This window comes from Pagrus major, chromosome 3, assembly GCF_040436345.1.
Source record: "Pagrus major chromosome 3, Pma_NU_1.0".
Lineage (NCBI taxonomy): Eukaryota > Metazoa > Chordata > Actinopteri > Spariformes > Sparidae > Pagrus > Pagrus major.
Window position 1 is genome coordinate 7,135,304 of NC_133217.1, and position 12,692 is coordinate 7,147,995.

General features: G+C 42.5%; 2 protein-coding genes across 2 annotated transcripts; both read right to left on the reverse strand.

The window, feature by feature from the left end:
• Window positions 1-813: 813 nt before the first annotated feature.
• LOC140993805 (ras-related protein Rab-25-like) lies at window positions 814-3,391 on the reverse strand. Its single transcript, XM_073463350.1, has 5 exons — window positions 3,355-3,391; window positions 2,645-2,840; window positions 2,004-2,197; window positions 1,024-1,104; window positions 814-941 (listed from the first exon to the last, which is right to left on the reverse strand). The coding sequence occupies exons 1-5, from the start codon at window positions 3,389-3,391 to the stop codon at window positions 814-816; spliced, it is 636 nt and encodes a 211-aa protein (XP_073319451.1).
• Window positions 3,392-4,705: 1,314 nt separating this feature from the next.
• Window positions 4,706-11,227, reverse strand: LOC140993615 (ubiquilin-4-like). The gene is made up of 11 exons (XM_073463101.1): window positions 11,059-11,227; window positions 9,456-9,607; window positions 9,117-9,265; window positions 8,749-9,011; window positions 8,431-8,589; window positions 8,057-8,279; window positions 7,827-7,966; window positions 7,149-7,232; window positions 6,623-6,738; window positions 6,284-6,530; window positions 4,706-6,197 (listed from the first exon to the last, which is right to left on the reverse strand). The coding sequence occupies exons 1-11, from the start codon at window positions 11,200-11,202 to the stop codon at window positions 6,045-6,047; spliced, it is 1,830 nt and encodes a 609-aa protein (XP_073319202.1). The 5' UTR covers window positions 11,203-11,227; the 3' UTR covers window positions 4,706-6,044.
• Between the last annotated feature and the right edge of the window lie 1,465 nt (window positions 11,228-12,692).

The following is a 12,692-nucleotide window of genomic DNA, read 5'->3' on the forward strand; positions in this document are numbered from 1 at the left end:
TAATACTCAGAGAAAGGACATTCAATATAATAAGCACTGACCCTTTGATAATTCAACTACTGTATATTTAGCTGATAAAGGACTTTTAGTGAAAGTAGAGTAGAATTGTATTAGGATAACACTTCTTTTACTTAAAGCTACTACAAGGAACTGTCATTTTTTGTTGATTCTGGCAGCCCATTCAGACAATAGATGACTATAGTGAAACAAAGCAGACTTTGCTTTAGTGATTACACAGAAATAACCAATCCTCTTGACATCAGTATTAAATTGACAATGTTTCATAACTAGTTTAAAGTTCCTAGTAGAATGTTTAAGTAAGTTTTAGTTCTTCTTCCCACACTGTCCTTATTTCACATCAGCCCTCACTCATAGTCCCTCATCTATTTAAAATAATGTGTCTAATGCAGATAATAAATTAATGTCTTTGTGAGGTAATTGAATGCAGACAGAATAACATAAATAATTTATTCCAAATGACTCCCAGCGCATTCGTTTATAAAAGCAATACCACTTTACAGCACCTGTTTGGAAACATGATAAAGGGGAAAGAAGCAGAGCTATCTATGGTCGAAAGCGCCCATTAGCCAACAAAAGTAACACAGAGTTTAAAATAGATCTTCTCAATGCTTGCATCCTAATCTATTATCTATTTTTGAGTTATATACTGTACAGCTTTAATATTTAAAGAGGCTTGTACTGCTCAAGTGTCAGGCAGGTATCTCGCTCTTCAAACTGTGTGTGAAAGATGCCATATTTAAGCTTGAACGACAGTCAAGTGTAATGCTGATTCAGTGTGGGCAGAGCTGTCTGTTAGGAGCTCTTGCAGCAGCCCCCGCCCTTCTCCTGCGACTCACTGGTGGGTCCGATGGTGTCGGACAGAGTCACAGCACTGATGGAGCCACGGGTGACCTCTCTGCTGGCCACCTTCATTTGGATTGCTGGAGAAAATTGAGACGCATGAGTGGGCAATTCAAAGAATTCAGATGAGCTGAGAATGATGGGAGGCACTGACTGAACTACCTGTGAGGATTTCATTGAAAGCTGCTTCGACGTTTGTGGAATCAAACGCTGATGTCTCCATAAACATGAGGCCTCTTTTGTCTAGGTTGGTCACAATGGTGAGAGTAAGGAAGAATGATCACAATCAACAACATATTCAAGGAGCAAGATGTACAATACTGAGCATTTAATACACAATTCATGATTACAAGAAGTGATACGAGAGGCAACATCATGACTTGACAACTCAGGTTGAGAAATGGTCATGAGAATTTCCCAGAGCCCAAAGCGACATCTTCAAATATAAAATGTATGCGTATACAATACAGTACTATATGATACGGTATAACACGATACGATAAGATACGATACGATACAGTACGAAATAATACGGTACAATACAATAGAGTACGATACGATACGGTACAGTACAAAACAATACGGTACAATACAATACAGTACGACACCATACTATACCAAACCATACAGTACAATATGATACAGTACGATACTATACAATACAATACAGTACGGTACGGTACGATTCAATAAGATATGGTACAATACAATACAGTACGGTACGATACGATACGATATGATACAGAACAATACGATATGGTACAATATGATATGGTACAGTACCATACCATACCATACCATATCAAACCATTCAGAACAATATGATACAGTATGATACTATACAATACCATACAGTACGGTACAATTCAATTTGATTTGATAGGATACGATACAATACAATACGATACAAAATGGTACGATACACTTTATTCTCCCCGTAGGAAAAGTTGGAATCAAATGCTGTGCACATATAGCTTTCTCCAAAGTTTAAGTAAAGCACCAAACCCTTACATTTAAGAAGCTGTTACCAGCACTGTTTGACACTGCTGAAAAACTAATTTTCTTTTGATAAACTAGTTGATTAGTCAACTAGTTGTTGCAGCTCTATGGACAACCATCAAAAACAAAACAACCCCACTGACCTGCAAAGTCCCGGGCCTCCTCTGTGGGGACGGTCCTGAGGGTGTCCAGGTCTCTCTTGTTTCCCACCAGCATCACCACGATGTGAGGGTCTGCGTGGTCGTACAGCTCTTTCAACCACCGCTCTGCACTCTCGTAGGTCAGGTGCTTGCTAATGTCGTAGACCAACAGCGCTCCAACTGCTCCTCGGTAATACCTGTAATCCAACCACATGAGAGAGACAGCTGACAAATTAAAAGGTAAGACCTGAATGAATGAGCAGAGGAAAATGACACATGCAGAAGCTGTCATTCAGGACATGAGGGGTCACTGAATGGTTTGATGAGAATGAAAATGATGTATGATGTGAGTGAATTATTTGATTACCTATAGATGAATGGAGATGGCTCCAGAAACAAGATTTATGTTGGGTTTTTCTGGAAAATGTCACTTATTTGTGTACGTGTTGGATAATGCTGCTGTTATCATGGTGTATGTGAAAAAAGTGTGACTGTTAATCACATGCACTGAAATCAGTCTTACTTAAACTGGCACATGTGAGTCAACAATGATGTGAGACTTAACACCTTTTTATTATGTGCCTATTACTCCTATAGCCGAAAGCAAATACATATATACTGTATGTGTGCGTGTGTGTACCCACGCTGAGGTGATAGCCCTGTAGCGCTCCAGCCCCGCTGTGTCCCAGATTTGGGCTTTGATGGTATAGTTGTCCAGCTGAACAGTCCGTGTGCTGAACTCAACGCCGATGGTGGTGCGACTGTCATGACTGAACTCATTCTTGGTGAAGCGAGACAGGAGGTTGCTCTTTCCTACGCCCGACTCCCCTATCAAAACCACTGAACAGACAGACAAGAGAAGTCAGAACTCATACATAATAAATACTATGAGGTTTTTATGACACATTAAGTCCAAAAATATAACAGTTAATTGGTCACAATTTATCTTCATGTAATGAATCAGATATCCTTTATTTCCTCTGACATGTGTAGACTTTCTGTCACCCTCACCAGACACCAGACACTGACATCACACAAACGTGGCAGGCCCACCCTGTGGCTGACTTCACTTTGGAATGAATGGAACGGAAAATCTTTGGCATTTTTTTAACTAGACATACAAACCACATAACAGTGAGGCAGGATATGTAAGATAATGTGTTTATCTTTAACAGGTCAAAGGTCAAGTGATTTACAAGCAAATGAACTATCACTTCCTGCTTTACTTCCTTCTCCCTCTTACTCTTGGATTGGAGCAGCTACAGCCCGAGGTGCAGCCAACAGCTTTAATGTCCCCGAGGTAACACACATTATCTCTTTTTACACAATCACAGCTGAAGTCAACAGGACTCACCTTTGAAGACAAAATTGTACGACTCGTCACAAGACATGCTGCATTCAGTGGCGAAGGGTTCCTCCCGTTTTCACTTGATAAATATCCCGGAGCCACTTTCAATATTAGTGAACAAAACAGGCAGAGAGAAAAAAAACAGCCTCACTCCTCTTCCTCTCCCTCCAGTATGGAGAGGGAGAGAGTAAAGGTGAAAACAGACGAGAAAAACAGAACAGGTTCAGCAGCACACACCCGCCTCGTTCTTCATCTGTGGATAGGGGTAACTCTTTATTGAGGACAGGCAGGCAGGGCAGGAGTCCCGTGGCTAGCCGATCCCTCATCAGCTGACATCTGAGGGCCGTCTGCGAGGGGGTGGTGGAGAGCAGGTGGAACAGGTAGAACCACTCGCAGGGAGTCATCAGGAAGAGACTCCACCCTCTTCTCCAAACTCTCCTTTCACTCAGGGACGCAGTTCATTTGTATGACAATAAATCTCACCTAACAGGTGCATCTGAGTCCCAGATCATGAGGACACCATTTTGCTTCTTGTCTGACTCCTACAGGGATATATGTAGAGGTTGTGATTTGTCCTGGTGTACTAATATTCATGTTTGATTATACATGTAATCATTTTAATGCTTTGCCAGAAAACATCTTTATGAATATGATACCGCTGCAACCTGCCAACTTCAGATTAAAAGGTCACATTGTGATATCACGGTTCACATTGTGATGTCACAGATCATAAACTAAAATTGGGTGATGCATTCGTTTACGGGTCTTATGATCTCCTTATATTTTATTTACGTTTCCCAAACAGAAATATACAATTCGGTAACCTATTAACTATAGTGAAGATTGACACGTTATTAATATTTAGTTAAGAGTTTAGTTGCTTGATTTCCAGTTGATAGTTGTATCTCATTCCCAATTGGCAAATACACTTTGGGTTGAGAGGTCGAGCCACCTAGAGTTGGGAATGGGACAACTATCTTACAGATTGGACCTTTAAAAGGTTCTATATACAAGACTGTGAAAATTAATACGGCAACAAACAACTATTTGCTCCATAATGATATATTGGACTTATAGCATTCTGACTAGAGAATGAAGTCACACTTCCCAACACTGAATTTAGGATTACGTATCAGGGGAATAGTGGGGGTGAATTTGTTAGAAAGTGTTACCCATAATTATACCAAACATACCCTTCTATAACCATCTGCCCCCCCAAAACCAGATTTTTTTAATCTCACATCCAATATGCAAGATAAGTGTATTACTTGACATGAACTTCAAGGCCAGAAAAAGATAATAAAGTGACAGCTACAGACATCTTGCACCGTTTAATCAACTGACACAGGGTATAGACTGTTTTTGACCATGTTTTATTTTTTTAGTACAGTACTGTTAAAAGTTAGTTTCAACATGTTCAATTGGGAGATGGATTTTTTTTTTTTTCAGCTGAGGTCAACAGACAAAGCAGCTATAGAAGCAGTTGCCAAAGTTACCACAACTACAATGCTGAGATTTTCAAAAGGAAAAAAAAAAATAAGACAACCTATAACTTGATTTTAGAAACATATGGTGCCACCATAATTGTTTGTAAAGCCTTTCCATTATTTATTTATTTTACTCACTTGATTTCCACGTTTATTTTAATGCGAGACAAATCATAATTATCTCTAGGTACTAACTGCACCTCAAAAAAAGGAAAAATAGAATAAAAAGAAGAATCAGATTAAAATGAAAGGAAAGCTTGTTTGTTTCATTCATATTCATTTTTAACAGCGTCCCGTGCTTCGGAGCTGCTACAATGTGATATTTGATTATGGTTACAGTTCTGGATGATGCTGTGTGGACTTTACTGGGGGGGGAGGGAGATTCTAATTAACCAAATGAATAGGTGGGTTGTAATTTGCTGACAATATTCTCAGAGGGCTAGGAAGGACAGAAGGCACAGCAGTGGTGCCTCAGAAGGAAAAGACACTGTGCACCAGTGAGTGGGCACTTTTATCTGGAATGACAAATTACAAGTTTAGGGAAGTGTGGAGGGCGTCATTATCTTAAGCGCTTGCAATAAATAGTGAAAGTTGTTGGGCAAAACCAGCTATTTGTGTAGAATGTCGAAAAACAGAGGAAAGAGGGAGGAATGAGGTTGAATGTCTGTATGGACAAGATAACTTCCTGTTCGTGTTCAGGATAACTGTTTACCAGAAAAAAAAAATCATGTATTGATTTGCTAGTTAAATGCTAACACACTGCCTCACACTGGCCGTGTATGAAACAGAGCCAACAGCCAATGACATCACATGGGTTTAATCTGTATTATGTACGTGTTTGTCTCCAGTTTTATGTGAAGAAAGAGATGAATGAAGAAATGGTTGGGAATCCCTTTTCAGGAGAGTTTTTCGCTCCTTTTCTCTGCACCAGAACACCCCCTCAAGGTGAGTGTGGTTCAGTCCAGCTCTACAGCAGCACTCTGAGACAGAGATCTGGTTGGTTGACGCCAAAAAGAGAAAGTATGGGGACTAGGGAATGATCTGAGAGCAGATGTAGAATGAGGGTCTTACAGATCCTGCCCAAGTTTCTTCTGTAAAGTTTGGGACAATACACTTTTATTCTCTTGGTTCTCTGTAGATGCTGGGTGTGTTTATGATTCAGGTATGTGTGTATGCACGTGTCTGTGTGTCAGTATGTACTGTATGTCTTTACGAGGGCTGTGAGCCCAGCAGTCTCTCAATAGCGGCGTTGATGTCTCCTCCAGTAGCGATGAGGGCCTGCAGGTTGGCCTCGCGGTTGATGAAGCCCATGGCGCTCAGCTGGTCCAGCTGGGACTGGAACCGCACCTCTGGGGTCTGGGTCTACGCGGGAGAAATAATCAGAATTTTTAAAAGACATCACACAGGTGTGGAGGTAGTAATATCAGTGCATGTGTGTATGTGTGTACCGTTGCAGTTCCTCCTCCACCTCCTCCAGCAAACATCTGGAGCATCTGTTGCATCAGCTGCTGCTGGGCGGCGTTTGTTCCTGCACTGCTGGGCGAGGAGGCCGGGTTCTCTGTGGGCATGCCCCCTCCTGTGGGTATACCTGTGGGTATACCGGGAATTCCACCTGTGGGCATGCCGGGAACTCCACCTGTGGGCATGCCGGGTACTCCACCTGTGGGCATGCCGGGTACTCCGCCTGTCATCAAACTAGGAAATAAGAACAAACAGAAGAGTTTAGATAAATAATAACTTCTACAAAAACAAAGGGAATATGTGTACCTTTGTCTGCGAGACAGTACCTGGGCATGAGTCCTGGTGCTTCTGTCTGCAGTGTCTGTAGACCCTGTTGGATCTGCATTAGAGCTTGCATGGCACGGGGGTTGGTCATGACTGACAGAGCTTCTGGGTTCTGCATCTGCAACCAAACAGAGAGTGTAGCAATGAATTAACCAATTGATCAGTGATCAATTAGAAGTCCATTTACTGCACATTAACTTTAGGTAAGTAAGTAAATAAATGGCACACCTGAGTCAAGTACCAGCCAAATGCCTGGGACCTCTAGCAGTTTATCAAAAAAATCTCAACTGTTAGCAAAAACAATGTATGTAAGATATCGATAATCCTGGAGGCAAAAATGTTCAGCATGTGCAGATAAATATCTCTGCTGAGTTTCACAAGACCTGGGTCAAGGCTTGTTACAGTATATTGCCCCCTATGGGCCATTCAGGACCATCCTCTGCTATGTCACTAGGACTGCCCTTTTGTCTTATTGTGGAAAGAAAAAAAATCCAGTACTGAGTTAATGGACTGAAACGTGTGTGGTACCTGCTGCAGAAAGATGGGCAACTGAGATCTGAACTGTTCCTGCAGCTGTGGGTTTCCAGCAAACAAGGGGTTATTCATCAAAACCTGGCACGGAGAGAGAGAGAAAGAAAGTCAAGCTAATGTGTCTTTCTACATCTGGTTATGCTTCTTATTCATGAGAGCTGATATGTAAATCATATATGCTTCAGCGCCTTATGAAGGCTTTCAAACATAATGTTGAATCACAGAGTAAACTCTCTGGAGATTCACTCTCTTTCATGTCACTGTTTGTGCAACGATCCACTGTGAGGTTGTTCTACTTACCCAAGGTTGCCTCAACATTATTTATTAGAACCAAATAAGTCTGAGCTGTGTTGTTTATTCTTCCTTAAAATTCACTGCAAATTAAAGTGAGCTTAACAGACAATCCCCTCTGTTGAGTATGCACTAAATAGCTGGGCTTATTGGCCTAATGCATAACAGGCCGAGCTAGATCCTACTATTTACAATTCATTACAAACTGCAGAGTTCAGTAGAATCAATCGATTCCACATGTGGAACAACAAAATGCTCTCAAGGCCAGCTTTGAATCTAAATGACCAGGATTTGCTCTGTACTATGATTACATCAGTGGGAGGTGTATGTATGGTGGGTGTGCATGTACATGTCTTAATGTGTACACATGTTTCCGTTTCATACCTGGGAGGCCAACTCTGGATTTTGAGCCAGTGACTGCATCATACTGCGCATGTATGGAGCTGACAGCATGTTCTGCATCAGCTGAGGGTTTTCTGAGATCTGCTGCAGTAGACTCTGCATACCCGGGCTGTTGAACATCCCTGCCATGCACAGAAAAGAAAGGAGTTTGTTTATATACAGTATGTTTGTGTACAGGTAAATTAATAGATGTCTTCAAATGCAGGTCTTACCATTGCCCAGACTGCCAGGATTGATGCCCAGAGGGTTGGACACACTGGGGGTGGTGCCCGCAGTGGTGCTAGCGCTTCCCGTGGAGGCCCCTGCACTCTCAGAGGGGTTAGAAGAACTTGGTGGCCCCCATGGATTGGGAAGGGGCTCACGGTTCTCCGTCCGTGATGGCTGGACACCAGACTCAGAGTTCCCACCTAGAGCTGAGAATGGGTTGCTGCCAAACTAGAAAGAAAGATGAGACACATTTTAAAACTTCAAAACAGTCAAAATATAGTAAGCCAACACTGACAAAGGTGTGAAAATAAGTCCAAAAAAAGGATTAACAGAGTGCAAACAAACACATATTTGATCAGCAAACATCCCTCCCAGATACCTGTTCCCTGGCAGCACTGAACATGGGTTCCTGGATGTCTGTGTACATCCTCCGCAAGGCATTGTAACCTCCTGGGATGCTCTCCAAGTTGCTCAGAGCCCGGTCTTGGTTCCGCATCATTTCCTGCATCATGGCCGGGTTCCTCGCGAGCTCCATGGTCTGGGAGGTGAGATAAAAGGGGAGTGGAGGCAAAACAGTCAAAGTTTATTTTGAACAGAGCAACTAAACAGACTGAAATGTAGTGGAAATCCGCTGTAGTCATGCCTGTGCTAAAGCTAAGTATCTATGCATCATTCAGTCCCTCTTGCTCTCCTCTACCTGTCTCATGAGTTCAGGGTTGTTGAGCATGTGGGAGATCTCAGGGTTGCGTTCCATCAGCTGTTGCATCTGAGGGTTGGCCATGATCATCTGTCTCATCAGGTCCGGGTTGGACATCATGTTCTGCACCAGCGGGTTCTCCATGATCTGAGAAAGCATCTCTGGGTTGGACATGAGCTGTCGCTGCATCTGCTGCTGCAGCTCCATGAAGTTAGCGGAGCCCATGCCCAGTCCAGCCAGACCTGCCAGGTCACCAAAGCCAGCTGAGGGAGGCCAGATGGGTGGGATATGGTTACACAAATTATCTTTGTGGTGCTGGACTAATAAATGGTATGTGAATGTACATATTTACACACTGGGGGACCCACTCAGTATGTTGGGCGTCTGTGAGGGTGGCACGGCAGTGCCCGTAGAGCCTGCTGTGGAGGAGGGGTTGGTGCCTGGACTAGAGGTGGAGGTACTGCCTGCTTGAGTAGAGGATGAGCTAGAGGCAGAGGTGCTACCGCCATCTCCTGCCCTATAGGGACAAATTGTTGGTGCATGAGAAATGTAGCACTTATGTAAGCTGGTAGTTAAATTAAACAGAAATGCAACAAAGAATAAAGTTTAATAAATCATCCACCACAAGATTGTGTTGCAAGGCCAATTAATCCTTCTTACAGGCCTGATACAAAACCAACTGGCTCTGTATAATAATGTTGCCTTACTTGTGTGCTGTCTTTATGACTAGGTGAACTGTCAGGCCATCCTTGATGCCGTGCTGGCTGAGGCTGTCGCCGTCCTTCAAGATCTTCCCTGCAAATATCAGAACCAACTGGTCCTGTTTGGCTTTGAATCGCCTCGAGATCTCTTCTTTAAACTGAAAAATAGCAACGAAAAAAGAGAGGTGAGACAGAAACTGTGACAATGAGAAGGAAAGAAACAGGAAATGGAAAGGATAATGTAAAGAACAAGATGGTTTACACCTGAGGAGTGCTGCTCGAATGTGTTCATGTTCTGTTGCAACATTCAGACCTTAAGTTCTATTTTCCAAGAAAGTCCTCTGTTATCCTATTAGCAGGGATCTAAACACTTCAAATCTGCCACTTCACGATTACTCTCCGACTACTGTATGCAGCATAACTACCACAGAAAATTGTCTCATCCTGAAGGAAGCCGCGCTCTTGTTAGATTTTTCATTTTAACTCTAAATAAGAGGTATCTTATCTTAACACTGCACTCCAATCAGCAACCTGTGGGGTCAGTTTTAATAATTACACAGGATATGAATTTCGATATCTGAAAGCAATGAGTCGGGGCACCAAGGGTGTCCCCATCATGCACAATTTAATAAAAACGTGTTATTTATATGCACAGGTCATCTGGTGCTGTTATCTGTAGAGCTTCTTCTACCTGAAATATGGCTGATGGGCTGTTATTCACATTAACTCTCAGGCTTTAACTATTTCACACCACACTACATTAATTAACTCAAATAATGAAACATGTTCTCGTCATGTAGAGAAGGATGGCAACGTATACTGAAGGGAGAAATATAAGTCCAATGTTTCAACATGAAACACATGCATATATACACATGACACACATACAACCTGACAAAAATGGCTACCCAAGACAGCACAGTAATGAGCCTGACCAGATGACAGACAAAGCTATAGAAACTATGATGGGTTTCTGGCTACATGCATCGCATTATGGTTCCCACTGTAACACGTCGCCAAGCCGACAGTAGTTCTGGGAATACTGTATATTCCCTGGAAAGCTGAATGACTCAGTGGCAGCAGTTGAGAATGTTCTAGAGGGGTAGCAGCTTTAGCATTGGGAGAGCTGTTGAGCAGAAATGGGAAATGAAAGCGGTTTGGCAAATCACCGCACCAAAATCACTCCCGTGGTTCTATTGTTGCTTGTTGCAATGGGCACAGCGAGAGCGCAACCCGTCAGCTGACACTTGTTTGGCTAACGTTTCATACTTAGCTAACGTTTGCTCAGCTCGAGGTTAGCTACCTAGCTAACTGTTACCGTTAGCTGGCTAGCCGGTTAGCCAGCCCAGATATAAACATGGTTATATCACTCTATTGGCTGTCGACAACGTTATTAATACTGAACAGCTGTCGACCCAAACAGTAATACTCTCATTACGCAAAACCTCTTCGATTTCACACACTACCAGTTAGCCGGTAAGAGAGACGATGCTATGCTAATGCTAACACGGCTAGCTAGCTTCCTAGCTGAAGTTGTGGGCAGGGGCATGACGTTAGAGCACGGCGCTGAACCGCACCAGCCAGCTCCCCACCTGCGAAATCAACAAACCTGAGTGACAGAGGCATCTTCTGCGATGGCGATTTCTTCTTTGTCTTTAGGGGTTTTTACTGTGACCTTAATAATAGTTCCCTCCGAGGCTTCAGGTTTATTATTGTTGTTATTACCAGGATCTGCGGCGCCTTGGTCAGCCATCTTTACTCCGCCGATGGAACAGCTCGGGTCTGGCGTCAGCTTCCGGGTCATAAGAGGTCAAACCTCTTTCCAGAACGAATCTCCGGAGTCCCCCATGCTCCCAACCCGCCTGCCTGCTCAGTGCAAGCACCAGGCTGGAAGTATGTCTCACCTAAAATGTATGTATTTTGATATTGTTCTCTGTGATTTCTAAATGGCCTGTCTCGTGGAAGTTGTTGGGGGCATTATTATTGTACAAGCTAAACGAGCTCCTGAAAGATGACAGAGCTTAATGACATTTAATTGGCCGAATGATTGATGAGTCAAAAATGTGATCAACACATTGATTCATAATGAAAATAATCATTAATGGCAGCTCCGAAGTGAAGTGGTCAAGTCAAGTTTATTTACACAGCCCAATATCACTATTACACACATATAATAACACTTTATAATAACCATGATCAATAAAATGGCACATTTATAGTTAATTAAAATGGAGTTAATAGTTATTTGACAGTTAACAAACGATGAAGTGCTTTATCTTCAATCTATTTAGCAATTGTAAACGTTTTTAAACATCATTTATGAAGTCAGGAGAAGTTTCCTAGTCCACAAAACATATCTGGAGCTTCACAGCTTCACAGCTTTGCAGCATTCTCGTAAAAACAACTAAAGTAGACGGTGACTTGTTTTAAAATGTAAAAAAAATTCAGCTCGTCTGGCGTAATCCAAGTCTCCAGAAGCCAAATCGACTTCAATAGATGTTATTTACACCCATGACGTGCGGTCAAGCTCTTGCACCCACTTCAGATGGGAGGTGCGCTAACGCTTTTAGCTTAGCAGCTACAGAGAAGCTTTAAAAAGGATGTAAATAACATCTTTTCCAATCAATTTGGGATCCCGGGGGTTCAGGAGATGGGCTGTATGAAGCCATTTTATGTTTTCTTTCAATTGTTCCCCAACTGTACCAGAAGTTCCCTTTTACTTTAGTGAGAATGCTCCAACACTGTTTTGCTGTGACGCTCCAGAAGTGCTATGTGACCTGTCAGACTTCATCTGACTTTCATCAGCATAAGGGTGAGAAGACAATGACTGAAATTTCATTTTCGGGTGAACTTATCGGTCTGAATCTTATAGGTCCCCGGTATCTGCCCTCTCTCATTCATACTCATACTGTCATACTATGTTATGAGCACATGCTTATGTATCTTAGTCATATTTACGGTTTCTAAATATTTATCTCAGGATACAAAAACATTTATTTGATCTTAGTGAAGACGATCCTATAGGCGAGGGAGAGAGACACTGTCTGTATAGATCGCTCCCTCTATATGTGTCCCCCCACACCGCCACAGTGTGACACCGCTGAAAGAAAAGTGTGTGTTTCAGCATGTCGCATTGACACAGACAGTCCTGCATACCTATGCATATCCCCAGTTCTAGACCCCACCATTTACAAACAAACAAAACCCCCCAAAAAAGAAACATGGACCATAACCCCTTTTCCA